General features: G+C 41.7%; 1 protein-coding gene across 3 annotated transcripts in view; it reads right to left on the reverse strand.

The window, feature by feature from the left end:
• Positions 1-9973: 9973 nt before the first annotated feature.
• LOC118405574 (AMP deaminase 1-like) overlaps positions 9974-20760 on the reverse strand; it is a 34953-nt gene continuing 24166 nt past the window's right edge. For all 3 annotated transcript variants that reach the window (XM_035805122.1, XM_035805124.1, XM_035805123.1), the window contains exons 12-18: positions 19924-20087; positions 19033-19159; positions 17173-17336; positions 16197-16317; positions 14888-15061; positions 13522-13632; positions 9974-11778 (exon numbers count right to left, since the gene is read on the reverse strand). In XM_035805122.1, coding sequence (XP_035661015.1) covers positions 11617-11778; positions 13522-13632; positions 14888-15061; positions 16197-16317; positions 17173-17336; positions 19033-19159; positions 19924-20087 — 1023 coding nt within the window. In that variant the 3' untranslated portion in view covers positions 9974-11616. The remainder of the gene's footprint in view (positions 11779-13521; positions 13633-14887; positions 15062-16196; positions 16318-17172; positions 17337-19032; positions 19160-19923; positions 20088-20760) is intronic.

Here is a 20760-nt window from a genome sequence, read left to right on the forward strand (position 1 = left end):
CCCACCCGTGGCTTCGGGTAAAGGATAATTTTTTATGCCTATCCAGGGGATCCGTCGGTATCTCCCCTTTAGGTTTGTGGCTGTCACCAGAGTCAGAGCTTCTAACTCCAGTTAGAAGCTCTGACGAAGGTGTCTGAGAGACATCGAAACGTAAGCTATGTAAGTACCCACTGGTTGTGTACAAAGAATTCTCCTTCATCCGATGTAATTGTTGTTAGGGTTAAAACCAGTTCATGGAGGTATGTGATTGTGGAACTCTTGTTTAAACATGAAACTTTCCATCCATTTTACCTGATGAATGGTTTTGTTAATTCAAGGAATCTTAAAATTTGGGATTTTATTTAGAGTGGCTGCCCATATCTTGAAGCTTTGTCATCTGTCAATTTTGTCCAGGATTAGCATTCTCCTTGGAAGCAAAGAAACGGCCTTCACATCAGTATGTTGTGCAGAGACTTACAAGACAGTGTAGTTTGTGGGATTTGATTATTGTATCTCTTGATTCTATCAATCAAGAAATACAATAATCAAATCCCACAAACTACTATTTGTCTTTAAATAATTTTACCCAACATGTTTTTGTAATAGTGTTGTCCACTGTGAACATATCGACTGGCCAATAGTTCTATCAACTACATGTCACCATTTTTTAGCTGTATACAATTTGTTTGATGATTTTATTCATAGGTCTGTCATATGTTTTTCCTGATTCTATCCATTTTGAATAATGTAATGATGTGTCCTTCTGACTAATGACATAACTTTATTTCTCAAATATGTACATGTGTTGCTGTTTTTTTTAATTTTATCTGCTGTAAGCATTTCTGACTCCCGCTCTGTGCCAGCAAAATACTAATGCCCAGCGTTTGACATGGAATTCCCTTTCTGCATTAACACATTGTGTGTTTGAGTTGTACACACACAGGTGACTGTTGATTGATGGGGTGAGCTGCAAGCAGGTACCTTGAGAAGAGAAAAGAAAGACTATAAGGGCTGCACACCAGGCCAGCCACTCCAGGTCTGTGAAGAAGTGATCAAGGAGGTGCAAGACTTGAGATATCTTGGTTCCAGCATGGCCTCAAGTAGATCCGACCTTAAAAAACAGACACACATCAGCTGAAGGGAGAGAACCAGTCTTCACTTCCATCAGCAGGTGACACATTGCAGCTGAAGGGAGAGTACCAGCTGTCACCTCCATCGGCAGAAGGTGACGCACAGCAGCTAAAGGGAGAGTACCAGCTGTCACCTCCATCAGCAGAAGGTGACACACAGCAGCGGAAGGGAGAGTACCAGCCTTCACTTCCATCAGCAGGTGACACACAGCAGCTGAAGAGAGAGTACCAGCCTTCACTTCCATCAGCAGGTGACACACAGCAGCTAAAGGGAGAGTACCAGCTGTCACCACCATCAGCAGAAGTTGACACACAGCAGCTGAAGGATGAGTACCAGCTGCCACCTCCATCAGCAGAAGGTGACACACAGCAGCTGAAGGGAGAGAACCAGCCTTCACCACCATCAGCAGAAGGTGACACACAGCAGCTGAAGGGAGAGTACCAGCCTTCACTTCCATCAGCAGGTGACACACAGCAGCTAAAGGGAGAGTACCAGCTGTCACCACCATCAGCAGAAGTTGACACACAGCAGCTGAAGGGAGAGTACCAGCCTTCACTTCCATCAGCAGAAGGTGACACACAGCAGCGGAAGGGAGAGTACCAGCTGTCACCACCATCAGCAAAAGGTGACACAAAGCAGCTGAAGGGAGAGTACTAGCCTTCACTTCCATCAGCAGGTGACACACAACAGCTAAAGGGAGAGAACCAGCCTTCACCACCATCAGCAAAAGGTGACACACAGCAGCTGAAGGGAGAGTACCAGCCTTCACTTCCATCAGCAGAAGGTGACACACAGCAGCTGAAGGGAGAGTACCAGCTGTCACCTCCATCAGCAGAAGTTGACACACAGCAGCTGAAGGATGAGTACCAGCCTTCACCACCATCAGCAGAAGGTGACACACAGCAGTTGAAGGGAGAGTACCAGCCTTCACTTCCATCAGCAGAAGTTGACACACAGCAGCTGAAGGATGAGTACCAGCTGTCACCTCCATCAGCAGAAGGTGACACACAGCAGCTGAAGGGAGAGTACCAGCCTTCACTTCCATCAGCAGAAGTTGACACACAGCAGCTGAAGGATGAGTACCAGCTGTCACCTCCATCAGCAGAAGGTGACACAGCAGCTGAAGGGAGAGTACCAGCCTTCACTTCCATCAGCAGAAGGTGACACACAGCAGCTGAAGGATGAGTACCAGCCTTCGCCTCCATCAGCAGAAGGTGACACACAGCAGCTGAAGGGAGAGAACCAGCCTTCACCACCATCTGATCCAGTGTAGACAACCATGAGACTGTGTTTCAGGGTCAGCATTGAGCTCACTTGCAGAACTTTGCATTAAGGACAACACAGAACCCATCCGAGAGCTCACTTGCAGAACTTTGCATTAAGGACAACACAGAACCCATCCGAGAACTTTGTTTCAGAACTCATCCGAGAACTTTGTTTCAGAACCCATCCGAGAACGTTGTTTCACAGTCGACACAGACTGCAGTATTGACACTGTATCTTCATCCCGAACTTTATAAGAAACATAGATACCCATGATCCACAGACTGCAGTAGTGACACTGTATCCTTCCAGTCTGACAATAACTAAACTTGAGTAGACCTCCATTGTTGGTACAGTTCTTTTACACCTTACAATCTTCAATGTGTGATCTCTGTAGGTCAAAATGTTTATTACCACGCCTGAACTTTACAAGACACAGAACTAATGATATGTCTGGCAGTGGAACTATAAGCTTTCAGCACTGTACCACCTTAGTAGATTTGTTAACTCAGTTAGCCAGTATCAATTTTGTTAGCATGTATTTAATACATGTATCTCTGATCTGTTACTCTTGTTAATTTTAACTATATTCTCATAGTCGTATAGTGGGCACTTAACAAGTTTAGCAATTTCACATTACATTTTGTTACTGTTAGTTACTGCTAAACAGAAAGGTACTGAAATACACAGGTTAGCACATTTATCTCCAGTAACTAGTGCAAGGTTTATATTACAATATCATACTGTTCTTAACTTTGATATGCATTCCCTTCATATAACAAAAAGGTAGCTATTTCAAGCAATATATTCCTATTAATCCTATTTTATAACCGCTAGAAAGCAGTTCATTTTGTATTGCCAGCACTGTTGTATCATGTGCCCAGTTAGTTTTAAAATCATTCCATAGTTAAGCACAGTTGTATTATGTACACACTTACTTTGTTAGCATTCCTAGCCAATAAGATAGTTTTAGACGGTAGATCAGTTAGAAGTGCTTCAGGTAGAAAGGAAATTTTGAAATAAAATAAAAGCATACTTCACTGTTACCTCAGTATGTTAATCAGGTCATGTGACCTTATTTGTACTTTGAGTGTTACCACCTTGCTCCACTGAGCGGTCATGTTGTAATAAAGGTCCACGTTGTAACTGTCATTGAGCGGCCCCTTCGCAATCCTTGTGTGCTTAACTGACGGGAAGTAATTCAATAATTGTACATATCAAATTCCATGCTGTGCATGAAGCAGATGGCTGAACAGAGTATATACGGTGTTGTACTGTGTTTGAAGGGGGTACGGGGTAGTTTGATGCAGAAAAATCAACTTTAGTTATAAGATTTTGTGATAGATATTCTGCTAGAGCAGCAGGGACCCAAAGCGTCACCTGTCAATGCTTACTAGAGCTTACATTAAATCTCGTATCTACTGTAATGGAACCTTCAGCCTTGGAGATGAAAGGTGATCTCATGATTATAGGCCAAATCGGACTGGAGCCTCAGGTCATTCGTGAAGTTTTCTCCGTGTAGGTATTCTGGTCAGTTGAGTTCAATTCCGCTGTTCTAGTGAACATTACTAGGCTTTTGGTCTATGCATGCTGATAGACAAGAGGTTCTGTAGAAAAATATAAAGTGCACACACACATACACACACGAATGATGTCCCTGGTTTGTATTCTGAAAACAAAAATCGTTGTTGAATTTGTCACTGGCATTTTTTAAGGTACTAGGAAGAGCAGGCCATAATTATATGACTACCTGAACAAAAACAAACTTCTAACTCATTCCCAATCTGGCTTTAGAAAGACTCATATGTGGTGCCGCTCTACACTCGGCCCAACAAAATTGATATCATTTGAAAGGTCTGATAGTGCGTAATTGAAAGATGAAAACCGCTTTTCAATCGGATGTTTGAGATATTCCTGATCGTTTGCACTCTTGGCCTAACCGCTACCCTTAACCGAAGGCAAGGAATAGGGTGCGGTGATAACTTTATTCTGCGATTCAAGCTAAGGCCTCAAGTTCCGGCCAAGCAAACTTAATATGTATGAATGAATCAAATGAATATCATTAGAAAGTTCTCTTAGTGCGTAATTGAAAGATGAAAACCGCTTTTGAATCGAATAGTTTGTTCGTGAGATATTCCTGATCATTTGCGCTCTTGGCCTAACCGCTACCCTTAACCGAAGGCAAGGGATAGGGTACGGTGATAACTTTATTCTGCGATTCAAGCTAAGGGTTAACGTTCTAGTTCCGGCCCAACAAACTTAATATCATTAGTATGGTCTGTAAATGCCTAATTGAAATATGAAAACCGCTTTTCAATCGGATGTTTTGATGACGAGATATTGCTGATCATTTGCGCTCTTGGCCTAACCGCTACCCTTAACCGAAGGCAATGGATAGGGTGCGGTGATATCTTCCTAAGGCTTCAAGTTCCAGCCCAAACAAACTTGATATTATTAGAAAGTTCTCTTAGTGCCTAATTGAAAAATGAAAACCGCTTTACAATCGAATGTTTTGTTGGCGACATATTGCTGATCGTTTGCGCTCTTGGCCTAACCGCTACCCTTAACCGAAGGCATGGGATAGGGTGCGGTGATAATTACCTTTGCCAGAATAGCTAAGGTTATGTTTTGGGCGTGTTTGTGTGTCTGTGTGTCTGTTAGTCTGTGTGTGTGTGTCAACAGCATAACTCGAGAAGCCTTGGATGGATCCTGATGATATTTGGTAGGTGGGTAGGGGTCGGGAAAAGGAAGGTCAAGTTCGATAATGGGCCCCCTAGCGGCTTGCTAAGGTACTGCAGCGGAAACTCAATTTTTGATATCTCGTGTTCTGGACATGCTGTGGTCATGATTTTTGAGTGGTAGATAGCCCTCGGGGCAGTAAGTGCTGTGAGTTTGGCCCCCCTAGCGGCTTTTTTGGAACTGCAGGCGCCAGTTTCCTTTCAAACTTTGGACGAGAATAACTCTACAACGTGTTGACGGATCATCATGATTTTTGGTATGTACATAGAATGAGTGATGACTTACATAATGAAATACCAATCATGCAAATCAACAGCTTATTTGCATAATTAATGAGAAAAGTTTATAAATCCACTGCATTCCATGATAGGACTTTCAAACTTGTCACATATGTAGCCGGGAAGGAGAGAAATGTCGATAGATATCAATTATGCAAACGATGGCCTCATTTGCATAATTAATTAGAAAATATGAACATGTTGACGGATCATCATGTTTTTTGGTATGTAGGTAGCGTAAGTGAAGACCTACATGATGAGGTACCAATTATGCAAAGCAATAGCTAATTTGCATAATTAATGAGGACATTTTATAAATCCACTACATTCCATGATAGGACTTTAAAACTTGTCACATATGTAGCTGAGAAAGAAAGAAATGTCAATACATGTACATATTTATCATGCAAATGACGACCTCATTTGCATAATTAATGAGAAAATATGAACGTGTTGACGTATCGTCATGATTTTTGGCATGTAGATAGCCTAAGTGAAGACTTATACAATGTGATACTTATTGTGCAAATTAATAGCTAATTTGCGTAATTGATTAGGAAAAGTTCATAAATCCACTGCATTCCATTATAGTACTTTCAAAGTTGTCACATATGTAACTGAGAAAGAGGAAAGAGAGTAAGAGGTGTATTTAAAGACCTTGAAAGAGAATAAGTCCATAATGGATCAAAGGATCATCATGATTTTGGTATGCTGATAGCTTAAGTAATACTTGATACAATTTGATATTGATCAATTGTACATTGGGACCTAATTTGCATAATTAATGCCGAAATTTTACAAACCAACTCCAAGCATATAATTATAATTACACCATTCTACATAACAAACCTGGTTTATTTGGCAAAGGTATGTGTTCGTGGAACTCTAGTTTTATTCTGCGATTCAAGCTAAAGCTTCAAGTTCCCTTTCAGCAAACTTTATATCACTAGTAAGGTCTGTTAATGCATAATTGAAAAATGAAAACCGATTTTCAATCTGATGTATTGATCGCGAGATATTGCTGGTCGTTTGCGCTCTTGGCCTAACCGCTACCCTTAAAGTGTAACTGAAATGAAATCGTCTGTAGCATTTTCTACCAATAATGTAAAAATTTGATCTTTTCTGAAAAAGTCAATGCAAGTTTCAAATCAATTGTCCGTCCGGAAGTCCCTCAAACAGCGACATAAAAATGTGTACTTTGAGCTCTTTGCTGGAACTAATTAGGAACATGCCGTGACGTCATTTTAGTTAGTCCCTACTAGCTGGTATGGTTGACTAGGGGAATAATATACATTTGATAGACCCGTATCTTATAAAGGAAACATAATTCATTGACGAAACTCGGCACGACTAAAGAACACATACTTCACTTCACTTGAAGAGAATTTCGTTCGTATTCACGCCACTGAAATATATCTTAGAGGCACTTGAAGTTGATGCACGTACCAAGCGTGCGTAACGCAAGCGGGGAGAAAGTTCATTATTGTAGCGTGTGGAATAAGCGGGGACAAACAGTCATCGCTTCTTCTATGCACAAATGATAGCATTAGCTTACATTATCCTCAGTAAGGAGGCCATGCTGTACATTAATTTGAAGATGTTTTCTAGCGGAAGCGCAGAAATTTGTGCCTCTTTGCGGTCTCAGCTTGTGTCTGCTAGCGAAACCGGGACTAAAGCTTCGGTCGCGTACAAATATACAACAGCTGAGCAACTAACTACGTACAGTTCGCCAGGATTTAAAATGAGAAGCAACCTCATTGCCACAAGAAATGCGATTCAAAATACATTCCCACTCAAAGTATGTGTTTGTTTACAAACCTGTAAGCTTTTATCGGATAGATAGTACGTCGTAGACTGACCATTTCTAGTCGTGAGCACGGCCGATAGCTAGCTAAACGCCTCCAGATTGTGACGAGTCCGTGAAACATTTTGAGAGTGACTGTTCTTTCTGTCTCATATTTGTCTGCACAACAGACAGATTTTGTAAGCTCCCAGTGATTCGAGGAAAACACACAGACTGGTGTTTCCGTGATAGAAAATTCGAAAAGTGTGGTTAGATAATAGCGCATGGCACGGGGCCGCCATTTTTTTGTGAGGAATTTTTCTTTGTTGTTGACGACGAAAAATCCAAGATTCACTCGTAACTAGGTTTTACGGAGACCATATCAGTACTACATATAAATGCTACAATATTCATGACAAAATCTAGCGACAAAAGTGCCAAGTTTGTAGCTACACGAGCAAAAAAAAACGAGTTATCGATGACATAGTAACGAGTACGTACATGCTTGTGGTCCCGCAACCTCGATATATTTTCCTTTGTTTACATGCTCAGGTTACGCTAGAAGTTTTTATACAAAACCAAACTATTTTAACTCATCTATCAACAACATGTCCACCGCTAAGACACTAAACAACACACAGATTTCGTAAGCTCCTAGTGATTCGAGGAAAAACATACAGACTGGTGTTTCCGTGAAAGAAAATTCGAAAAGTCTCTGAGGTTTTTAGCGCACGGCCGCCATCTTTTTTGGGGCCATTTTTCTTAGAGTTGTTGTTGTCGACGACGAAAAATCCCAGATTCGCTCGTAACTTGGTTTTACGGAGACCAAAAACTACAATACTCATGACAAAATCTAGTGACTATTTTTCCAACGTATTTTGAATACGGTCAGCAAATTTTCGTGCTTGAAAATCTTGGGACAGCGTCGGCATCATTGTTGTTACGAGTTCGGTATAAGCGGTTCACTTTGTTATGAAATCTATCCGGACGCCGACAAAGATGTAAAATCCAAGAATCATTTGTGCTGTTTTGTGTCGGAGTCAAAGCGTACAAGTACTTCACAATAATGGCAACACAGTTATGACCAGAACAAGCGAAATACAAGGTAAATTTACAGGGTGAATTACTACTAGTATGTGACAGATAAACGTCCTGCAGCTGTGATAAACAGTGGCGAATTCACCCTTCTCCGCGCGCGTTCCGTGACTGGGAGTCGGCAGACCAGCGGTGTCAATAGTTGGAACTTTTCCTGCGATAATCCTTCTGGTCCTCCCACAGCTCTCCCCAATATAATCTCAAGGTTCATGTTGAAGTACGAGGGCTCGAAGTGTGCGGAGCTCGAAGTGTGCGGAGCCGTAGATGTCGCGGAAGGAACCATGCCGATGCCTCTGAACAAACTTGATACATAATTTTGTACACTGTTTTCTAGCTCGCTGAGACTCTCAATTTGTCAGCCGCAGTTCTGTCATTTTTAACTTTGGGGAATCTGTGCATAGATATCCCCTCGGTAGACTGACTATTCTTACAGCTAACGCCATGTGGGCCTCCTGCGACACAATAACGTCCACTGGACTTTGTACTAACACGACCGGTAGTACAAGACGCCATTACAGCGGACAGGGGTAGAGCTACTACAAGAACGCGACTCTCTAAAATGACGTCATGCATATCATTTGAATTCGCCCTCGGATGCCCCAAATCGCACTTTTTAAAGACGTTTTAACATAACTTTCCGACCAAATTATCACATGAAAAATATCTCAATCTAATAGCGAGGAAATGATCCTCTAGATCGTTAAAAAAGTTTGCAAAAATTAAAAAATCGATCCTATTTCTCCTAGTCTTTAACCGAAGGAAAGGGATGGATGCGGGGGTAACTTTATTCTGCGATTCAAGCTAAGGGTTCTAGTTCCAGCCCAACAAACATGATAACATTAGAAAGTTCTCTTAGTGTCCAATTGAAAGATGAAAACCGGTTTTCAATCGGATGGTTTGGTTGCCAGATATTGCTGATTGTTTGCACTCTTGGCCTAACAGCTACCCTTAACCAAAGGGTGGGTGCGGTGATTAATTTATTCCGCGATACAAGCTAAGGCCTCAAGTTCCGGTCCAGCAAACTTAAAATCATTAGGAATGTCTGTTATAACTAATGTCTTAGTAATGCTATTTTTCAGCTATGTTGTTTTTTATTGTTATTGTGTTGTTTTATGTATGCGCATGTATGTGCCCAGGATTGCCTGAAAAACAGGTCTACGCTGACCTGAGATGTACTCCTGGTAAAATAAATAAATAAAGTGAAAAGTGAAAGATCAAACCGTTTCATTATTCTATAATTTACGATGATAACGTGGCATGGTAATGATATTCATTTTGAACAAGTTACATAACAAATTTGATTTTTTTTAAGCAAGCCGAACGTATGAATCATTCTAGATTAAAGCTGAGCGACTGTACAGTTGGATTGGACTGTACAGCAAAATTGGATTTGCTTACAGTCTGGATTTTATAATTTGAATATTGCGTAAGACGTAAAAGTATGACTTAAAAGACAATGAAATACACAAAACGTAAGAAATTTCGCGAGAACTGAGACTAGGTCATTCCCCTTGACGAAGAAGTGCTGGTAGACATCGAAAATTTGGGAGGTACAATGTATGTACTGTACCTTTACAAAACAGTCATTGATTGAAGAAAATTGTTGTAACTGTATGCATACGTGATTGATGAACCTCTTCAATGATATTCGAATTCATGTAAAATCTTAACATATCTGAGAGGATTTCAAAGTAGGACGATTGCACAGGTTTGCTGGAGATTTATTTCCACCACATGTATAAAATTAAGCCAGCTTCCAACATGCCTTAACACACCAATATAGATCACACGCAAATATCTCGAACTCTCCCTTGAGTAGAGACTTCTAAGTATTTGTGGCCCGGCGTAGAAAGTCATCGGCGCAATGGTTATGGAATATCCCAACAGAATGACAGAAATATTTGTTTTGGTCCCATCGGGACTTGCTTTGAAGTGCCCTTTGTGAAGAAAAGGCAAAATAGCGGCTGTGCCCATGGATAATCTCCAAGCAGATTTACCAGTGGCATAAGATACTGGCCAAAGATATTGCCGGCCAAAGGGGTCAGCAGGCCACTTTGATGCTATCTTATGCCACCGGTAAATCTACCTGGAAATCTACCCATCGAGTCTTACGTGATTTTTTGGGTTGGATATGACAATTCAACATTGATCCAGGATGCCTTTTACCAACACAAACGAACTTTTTAAGTTACAACTAACACGTTGTATAGGTTGCGGTTTGTGTTTGCCGCACTATAATGTGGTTTACCCTTGTTATATTAATAAGCATTATGAAAATTCAGACTTCTCCTACAGTCGGACGAGCCATAAATACTTGGATGTCTTCCTGCACCATCGCTGATGTTTTCAAGAGACGAAATAACAGTCAACTTTCCATCAAAATTGTTTGCATAGGTTCCAAATGTAACTATTATCTCTGTAATCAACGGGGAATAAAGGCTGGTTAAAAGGAACAGGCTACTTAACTACTCAGATAACCAGCAACCAGCATTGTCCAGAAATCGCGCCAGGAAGTTTGCAGACTATGAACTAGAACTTTTCATATAGGATGTGTCCGTGAGTCATGACTCGTTTCCGTGCAATAGTAGACAAGGACCCCATTGCAACATGGTGGCGACTGTCAGTCAAGGCTTTTACACGGCGTCGGACAGAGGTGGTTGCTGCATTTGTTACCAGTGCGTTACATGGTACACTGGACAACAACATTTTGTCCTGTCAACTGTAAAGAAGCAGGGAACCTGAAGAGTTCAATTTTCCATAAACAAACGGTGATGAATTATTTTTAATGATGCAGCACCAGTAATCCCCATGGACACTTCAGACATCTAAACGTTTAGAGCAGCCTTGAAACGTCGTCGATAACACCATGTGGTGGCCAAAGGGTACCCGGTGGAATTGTGGGACTTGCTTGACGTTACATTGATACTAACGATCTTGCTATTGGTAGAAATAGATGACAGTCAGATCGACTGGTCGCTTCATGACTGCCCATGTGGCTAGTCTTAGAGCTGGGCTCAGATCTAACACTGATCAGATTTGGGACGCATGAAAATGTCATAACTGTGCAAAGCCTAAGGGGTAAAGTTAGAAACACAATCATTTGCTTTTCACTTTCTTTGAATCATTTCAAAGTCATTTCAACAAAAATGTTTCTTTCTCTAAAGCGTTTAGACATGTACATGATACGAAATCTATTATGAAGAAAATAAATCTTGTGTAACACGTGTTAGGAACTATTCCGTAACAGTTGCATTTGTTCTGTACTTAAAGCTCAAGTTCACTCCAAGTCCACATATAATGCACCTTGAATGAGTTATATTTCCTAAATACAGGGGCTGGCAAATGTCGCTAGTCAAACACTTTTGCCCCGTTGCAAAGCAATGCGAGCTCTTCCGTCATTGTCTCAAAACGGTAGGCAACTCTGATGTTGGGGATGTTGGTTTTGAGGACGGTGTTTCCGGCAGGGCCCTCCTTCTCACGATACTTTTCTCCCAAGAAGTGCTTCTTCATCTGCAACGACGAGAAATGACTTGATATATTCATATCATCCATGCCATCGACCACATTTTTTTCTGTTAAGGCCATGTTAATTTGATTATATGGATGGTATTCGATGGAAACCCCAAAATTGATGCAAGCGGGCAAATAAAAAAATGTTGCCTTCAGTATGAAATCTAAGTTGTCAGAAAGGTGCATTAAATAACACACCAAGTATGTAATACCGATTCTTTATTTTTGTTCTTTCATAACTTCGACCTTGGAATCAAAGTGGCACTTATGTTATTATCAACCATTTTTCCAATATTTTTTGCAACCTATTGCATTTATGTGTTCATTTTACTACTGCTTTGAAAAATCCTTTTGAAAACGGCCAGACATTGATGCGCGTCCATATGTCAAATGTCATCCATATAATCAAATCATCATGGCTCAAAATGTGCCTAATACGCTCGGCAATGGCTGATTTTAGCTTCAATTTACCTCCTCCCCCTTAACTTACACACTGCACAATGGCCTACAACGTTTGTGACTATTGCATTTTATGTTTAAACTATTCCTCCGGCCCTGACGGAAACCTATAGGGTGCGCAATATCGTCGTAGGGGAGGTCAATAGAAGGTGTCGCCTACGTCATGTCATCGGACATACGCCAAAACAATTCCTTAAAACTCAACCAAGGTTCAAATATTACATACATTAGTGTCATCAGGTTGGTAGAATATATTTAGGATATAGGAGAATTCTTTTTACACAACCAGCAGGTACTTACATTGCTTACGTTTCGAAGATAACAGGCGGGCACGGTGGATTAAGGAGGCGATCTGGATTAGAAAGTTAATCCCAGTGAACGAACCGGGACGAGGGGGGATACAAGCTTAGACACGTTTGGGATTGTTTTCTCACAGCAAAGCGCCACCTACATCGGCTACATATGGCGGTGAGATGCAGAACTCCAGTTAGAAGCTCTGACGAAGGTGTCTGAAACGTAAGCAATGTACCTGCTGGTTGTGGAAAAAGAATTCGCCTATATCCACGAGATACATCTCTGGAGGAGCCTGTCTGTTATTCAAGCACGTTGTTACTTACGAGTGACGGAATTGTGTTTTCTTTTTTCTATTCTCGATCAAAGTTGAACTTAAATTTTCAACACGCAATCTAACTGTAAGAGCGATGCTGATGTCCAGATGCGCATCGGACGTGCCGCATCCGCGATGGCAAGCCTTGACAACGTGTTGTGTGGTCCAACAGGAAACTCTCGACTCAAACGAAGGTCAGACTGAACAATAGTTGTGTGCTACCCAGAGGACGGCCTAGACGCAATGGCTTGACCAACTGGCCAACGACCTACAGCACGCTACCGGCCTCACCATCACCGCAGCCTGGGAGGCATGCAGGAACAGAACTGACTGGAGACCTGTATGCCAGGGCATCGCGACCCTCCCGGGAGTAAGCGGAGATGAGTGAGCGGATTTGACTTACCCAAATATTGGGCTGTCCAACTCTAGTCTTTCTCAAAGAATGAGCTATCAACTGGTTCTGTGGCGTCACGTTATGCAGATAGAACACGTGACTCGGTGATCATGAGTTTCAGAAAAGCTAGAGCCCTGATGTAAATGGCTGCTTTCAAATTTGGGTAAGTCCAATTTTGGTGTTGGAAATTACAGTTCAACTTTGATCCAGAATGACTTCTACCAACACGGTGGACCCTTTTTATTTCAAGTTCAATGCCATGTAATAGCACGATAGGCCTGACCTTTTCGGACAGACCGCTCATAGCCACACTGTTCCGGGCTATCTCACACATGTCACAGTTGGTCAGCTTCCAGACTTGTGCAGCTATGGCATACTCCTCCATCAGTGGCTCCTATCCGACAAGAACAAAGACAAAGTACCATGTACAGGTGTTTCCATTCACGACGATGTGTGCATTCTGTAACATGCTCCTCATACTGACACTAATGTCCATGGGCCTCGTCAGTTTGTGAAAGACATTCACGTCTCCAATAGGCGCTGATTGGTCGCCTGAAATGGTCTAGCACCATTGGCTATGTTGTAACTTACTGGATGCAAATGGGCTCAGACTAGACAGGAAGTAGTCGCCAACAAGCGCGATCACTACAAATCGTTTTATGGATCTTTACATGGTACGTTGGTTTTTAATGTGGTAACACTGATATATCCAATAAAGTAGTTTGTGCCGAAACTGAGTACGTGACATTCAGTACGTGTCAGGCGATAGTCACAGGTGAGATACACGCCTACCCCTGGCACGTCATGGCACGCTGTTAGCAGGACATAAGGAACATTCAACTGTCTTCTTAGTTTAGGTTCTACTGGTTCCAGCCCAAGGCCCATGTGTGTTGATGGATACACCTACCACACAACTTCAGTTTTCCATTCTTCTTTGTTTCTAGATGATTTCATCTGCATTGCAAGCTTTATTTGTAGGCGGACTCTTAAGTTTATTCATTTTAGACGTCGTATACATATTATCGATTAGACTCAATTCTGCTCTTAACAAGCCGACTATTTCGTCCCAGCGCTCCCATGGTCTCAGCATTGGCCTCGTGTTCACAGCCAATTAAGAAATTGCAACATGCACCCATATTACTCATGAAAGAAGACTAAACTTTATCTGACCAACAACAAAATTCAGTTTGGACTTGCCCAATTTTTTTCTCTATTTTCTTTCAAATGGATCCGTCTATTGCTATTTCCGGGATGTATCGATGAAGAAACGCGACTGCAGTAACGGCTCGTAAGTGCCAAATAACCTGTGTCGCTGCCCGTCTCTGTTCAAGGTCAGAAAGTGAACGATAATACACGAGTGCACAGATTCTCTATTCACTCCTTTCGCAAAGAAACCTTGTTCCGAATCTAGAATTTTTTTACTTTGTCCAGCAAAACAACGTGTCCTGGAGATTGCATCTGAATATGCCGAGATACTTCTGAATTAGCAGCAGTGAGATAAACTTGGTTGAAGTTAAGTCTTCTTTCATAATGTTTTTACCAACACAGATAAACTGTCATACTACTTTTTACTGGACTGGCAGTTGATTGTGTTTATAATTGATTAATATACCTATGATGCGAGTTACAGCAGAAAATGTAAACGTTACCCTTGTGTAGTGAAATTGCAGAGGATCATCAGTTGAGAGTGAGATGTTGAGTCCTCTGGACAGATACTCGTACAGAGGGTTGCGGTTATAATCCAGGAACAGGCTGTTGTTGCTCAGAGGTGACATCGCGATTCCTACTTGCGCCAAGTAAAACAAGTAGTACAGAACTGGGCTCTAAGGGCAAAAAAAGGTGTTATTATGTGTGATGACGACATTATTTACACAATCTGTCGTGATTAACATTATAGTCCAGCGAATCATTTTCAAAAGTTTTGGCGTCGTTGATTTTCTTTGAAGTCGTTTGCCAAAGTCGTGAAAATCGAGTTTTGAATATTCGAGGACATAATGAAATTGGCATGAGTAGAAAGAAAAGAGAACTTTTCCAGCTCTCGTCACTTTCTATTCAATTTCTAGGATGCTTCGTTCGATAGCACCAACGCTATAAAGCTTGTTTAAATCATTCCATCGTTCTATTTTCAGCTAGCAGGTCATCCAGGTAATAAGATACACAATGTAAGAGTTATTCAACCAACTGGGTAAACTTTGAAAAAGGTCAGACATTTCAGCATACACTATCTTTTAGATGCTGTCTTTCGTCTCTGGAGATTCCTGTTTTTAAACAAAAGTCTGAATTGATGTGTTAAATCTGAAAACAAAGTCAGGACAATGTTATAAGCTAATAAGACATTGTGCTCCTGTTGCTTCAATACATGAGCTAATGTTGTCTTTCGGGGTGGTAGGGCAGCATTGATTTTACGATGTACATTCTCTCATATATTGCCTCCCTTACTAGTTCTATCCAGTTCCTTGAGTAACTGTTAGCTTACGTTTTAAGACAGCAGATGTTCATACTGTGCATTCGATGTGGACATTCAAATCATCTTCTCTTTACGCGTAAGACCTTGGTTTTATCATATGTCAATATTATAGTTTTCCTTCCTTATCACAAGTCGTAACATCTAAGACTGAAGATTTGTATTCAATACGAATTCTAGAAGGCTACTTTACCACGTTGCTTATTGCCCCGGTCACATTATCCACGATCTTCGGGCGTATCGATGGAAGATCGGCTATATTTAAGTTCGACAGAGGGTTGCGCGTATTTTTCACCTGAAAACCATCCCTGTCACATACAAGTCATCCTTTGTACCTTGTACAATTGATGTGAAATAAAGTTATTATTATAAGCGAGGCTCGGGCGATTGCCGCAGAATCGTCGTCCGATCGATTTTCGCCAAATGTGACAGGGGTATTAGCACTATTGTCTCCCATTGATATAGCTGAACAAGCATATCGTCACTGATAATACCTTCTTCAGATTGAGTCCATGAGAAATGTTTTCAGACAGCATGAACGCTGAGACCAGGTGACGAGCATCTCCTGCCTCCCCGCAGTGTGGCCGCAGGTTGAACGTCCTCATACCCCGCTGCCTGGGCAACAGACAAGCTTGGACAATGAGAAGAACACTTTCTCAGGCTGACGCTAGCCTCGTAGCAAGGGGAATGGAGAAACTGTTGATTCGTGGACTAAGAGGAAATTGTAAGATTTGCATTTTGGGCGTAATAAATTACTGAATAATGATGCGATAGAGAAAATCATGTATCGATTGTCTGTAATGATTAAGAGGTTCCATTAATCTACAGTTGAGTCACACATTATATTAACCTGATCATGTGGTGTAGGGGGCTCTCTGTATCAACCTGATAGTACATTGAGAACCTTTTCTCCACCAGTGAGGTGTACACGGATCAATCTTTCAACGACCACTGCCATCTCAACCATAATCAATAATGACCAATAACGTCAGAACGTTAACTCGCGAGAGTTACAGTCAAGTGATCGTATTAACGCGTGATCTTACGGATACGTGACGTCAGCAATTGGCCAAATGTTCCAACAAGTTTATAAAACCTCCGTCTCTGCTTTATGAGTGCCCTGATCTATATTGCCTCCTTTATACCTCTTACAAAGTAGACCTGTTCAGTATCCACTATTCTGACTTTTGTCTAGTTAAACGTCGTTAAGCGCTGGTTCCAATAGGGGTATGTTGAAAGACAACGGAATGGGTTGTTTGGGTCGTTTTTGTTGAAAACTAAATTTAGATCCATATACAAACTAGTGTTGAAAGAAAGTACATCATTGTACTACGAAATTTTAACATGACATTGCCATCTTACATGTATTGTTATGTGTATCACAAAAAGCACAAGGTAAAAGCATAATCTTTCATATATTTCTATTGCCATTCTCTATTTACTACGTAACATTCAAAATAGTCTTCGTACTTTCTGAGGTGGTTGAGAACAACCAGGTTGGCATACATGTAGTACATGTAATAGGTGTACGGAGGACTGTCTTTCATGGTCCACTTATCCGGGGTTGGGCTTTGCTGGTTGAACAGGTGGCGCTCTGCCTTTGACTCGTCATCAACTGAATCAAATCCTGTCACCTGTAGACAACAGGAGATAACGTTCATGTGGTCTACAAACTACAGGTAAACACAAGTGTATTATTACAAATATTTACCAAACTGTCGATTCAGTTATTTACCTTGTGGAAGTTGGAGTGCAACTCAGACGCTTATACTGTCGTAACAATTGTATCCGTCGTAAAAACTACTTCTTATCTTTTCCTGTAAAACCAGGTTGTTTGAGGTTTATCATTATCAGAAGTGTGGTCTGCAGCTGTGAATGACAACCAGTTCTGGTGTAATGATGATAATGAAATGCCACGTGGCTTACAATACGAGTCTCCCCATAATGATAAATTTATCGAAATGCTGAGGCTCTAGTTCAATGTTTTCCATCATACTTTTGATGCCGTGAAAAATGTGTTACTCTCAGTTAATAAAAGTTTTCATCGATCAGTGACTTATCAAAGGTAAGCAAACATACCTCCAAATTTTCGATGACTGTCAGTCCATCATGTTCACGGAGTAACCTAGTTCTCGCGAGAGTTGCGAGAACTAGGTCGAGGCTTGCGTGGATCTTCTGCCCCTCACCCCCGCCTCCTTGCGGAGTAGAGGTAAGGAAGACTTGGGCAGCTCCCATCCATTGTTCCGGTTCAGTTTTGCTCCTTCCAATTGAATGTGGACTGCTTCTTTAACCTTCCGATGTGCATTGCGTGGTTCTTGGTCAATGATCATAATATTGTCAGAGATGGGTTTGGTCGTTACAATATGGCGCGATTTGAGTAAGTGCTGACTGAGCGCGGATTTGCAATCCTTGTTGTCTATGGACTTCTGATGCTCTGCGGTTCGTTCACCTAACGATCTTTCAGTTTCCCCTACATATACCTCCCCACACTGTTCACACGCTATCTTGTAAATGACACCACACTTTTCACTGGGTCCAAGTGGGTCTTTAGGTCGAACAAGGGCATTGCGGAGAGTATAACCGGGTTTGGAGAATAGGCTCACATTATTAGCGTGTGAACAGTGTGGGGAGGTATATGTAGGGGAAACTGAAAGATCGTTAGGTGAACGAACCGCAGAGCATCAGAAGTCCATAGACAACAAGGATTGCAAATCCGCGCTCAGTCAGCACTTACTCAAATCGCGCCACATTGTAACGACCAAACCCATCTCTGACAATATTATGATCATTGACCAAGAGCCACGCAATGCACATCGGAAGGTTAAAGAAGCAGTCCACATTCAATTGGAAGGAGCAAAACTGAACCGGAACGATGGATGGGAGCTGCCCAAGTCTTACTTACCTCTACTCCGCAAGGAGGCGGGGGTGAGGGGCAGAAGATCCACGCAAGCCTCGACCTAGTTCTCGCAACTCTCGCGAGAACTAGGTTACTCCGTGAACATGATGGACTGACAGTCATCGAAAATTTGGAGGTATGTTTGCTTACCTTTGATAAGTCACTGATCGATGAAAACTTTTATTAACTGTGAACATACGTGACTAATGAATCTCTTCAACGGTGTTACTCTCAGTATTGGACAGATTATATAACAGCGTCGTCAAATGTCCTCTCAACTCGCGTCGGATACACCTTCATTCAAACAGATTGGTTTATGATTAGTATATTTGTATATATACAAGAACAGAAGACGGTAATACATGCATCAGTGAAAGTGTTGTGCCTATGATCTGTGAGGTGACTATGGGAACCGTGTACGAAACTATCCTTACATAATTCAGGAAGATGTGCAGATTCTGGTGCTTCTGTGGGTTTATAGTGGCGTCAAACAGAGGCAAGAAGACGTTATCCAACATCTGCTGGAAATTCTGCATGGATCCTTTGGAACGATATACATCACTGGAACAACAAACCAAGTCTTTGTCATCATGATCATGGAAATATCAGGGAAAGGACATAGTGACGTAATCATAAACAAGGTCCCATGTCACATCCATTCTGAGAGGGATCGCACTAAAGGCTCGGCGGATATTCTTTTCATCTAGGGAAAGCTGACTGGTTGCTCGGAGACCAGTTGCACAGTCTGAGACCTCTCAAACTTCTCAGACTGAGGCCTATAGTAGAATGTTATGCAAGGCAATGGGAACTACATTTCATGTGTGGTCGAATGTCAATTCTGAACATCTGTTTTCGTGCCACGTAAAAATTAAAATCCCGCAAAAGGGATATTTTGCATTTTGATATGTGTCCTGATCCAATGACCAACCAACTGAATTTACATGATATATGTCTAAAGATATAATTTTTAATGTGAAGTCACTACAGAAAACTGCGTTCTCAATGCACTGTAGATATCATGATGAATCATGAAGTAATGGAGTGTAATGGAGTTAAAATGAACATATCCGTGACCCAACAGTTTAGATGTCGTCAGTGTCATAACATTCCCAAATGCAATGTCAAATAGAATTCACACTTCTACTGCTTAACGTACATCGTATACAAAACGATTTCAGTTCTGTCCTCGGGGAAAATTGCCTCGGTCATCAGGAGACTTAAATATCTATTCCGATACAAGTTTTGTAAAATAAACATGTGGATGTGCGTAGAGTAGTGGCTGACTTGACCCCATGCACAGACACGACTACATGGTGGGTACTCACTATAGTCGAGGGATCTGGACCATCCAGCGGACTTGGTTGGAGAACACTCTGTTGGTGACGCACCAGTCGGCCAGCCTGTCCCACTCGTCCATGGCCCGGCCGTAGATGGACAGCCTCAGCTCGGCGTACTGGTACCTGCTGGACTCCAGCTCAGACATGGTTTGCTTCAGACAGATAGGAGAAAAAAAAACAATCATGTTTCCAATTGATTTTTAGACCTACTTAAAGTTCAGTTACCTCAAATGCATGTCAACTGTCAAGCTGTGTTTGGGCTTTGTTTTCGGTGCTGTTTGTGGTTCGGTGTTGGTGAGTGTCTCTGGAGATTCTTCATGATATTTGGTAGTTGGGTCGGTGTCGTGAAAACGAAGGCGAAGTTTGATAATCGGTCTTTGGTACCGCAGCGGAACTTCCAGTTTTTGTATCCGGACATGCTAACGTTATTTGACTTTTGAGTGGCAGATAGTTCTTGAGGCAGAGAGTATGTGGTGTAGTCCTGGCCTTTGCAGCATGTGGGCATTTTTGTTGGAAACTTAACTGAAGGTGAGGATTAACATAATGAGATGTATGACATATGCATAAATGCACAATCATCCCTATATTGTGTGTGTGTGTGTGTGTGCGCGCGCGCGTGTGTGTGTGCGTGCGCGCGCGTGTGTGTGTGTGCGCGCGCGCGCGTGTGTGTTTCGTTTCCCGATTTTTGTAGTCAGCATAACCCAAGAACCTTTTGATGGATTTCGATGATATTTGGTATGTATATAGGTGCTGGGAAGACAAAGGTCAAAGTAATCTTTTACAGTTTTTTTTTCATTATAGGACCCAAATACTTAATGTCGTTTG

This window comes from Branchiostoma floridae, chromosome 18, assembly GCF_000003815.2.
Source record: "Branchiostoma floridae strain S238N-H82 chromosome 18, Bfl_VNyyK, whole genome shotgun sequence".
NCBI lineage: Eukaryota > Metazoa > Chordata > Leptocardii > Amphioxiformes > Branchiostomatidae > Branchiostoma > Branchiostoma floridae.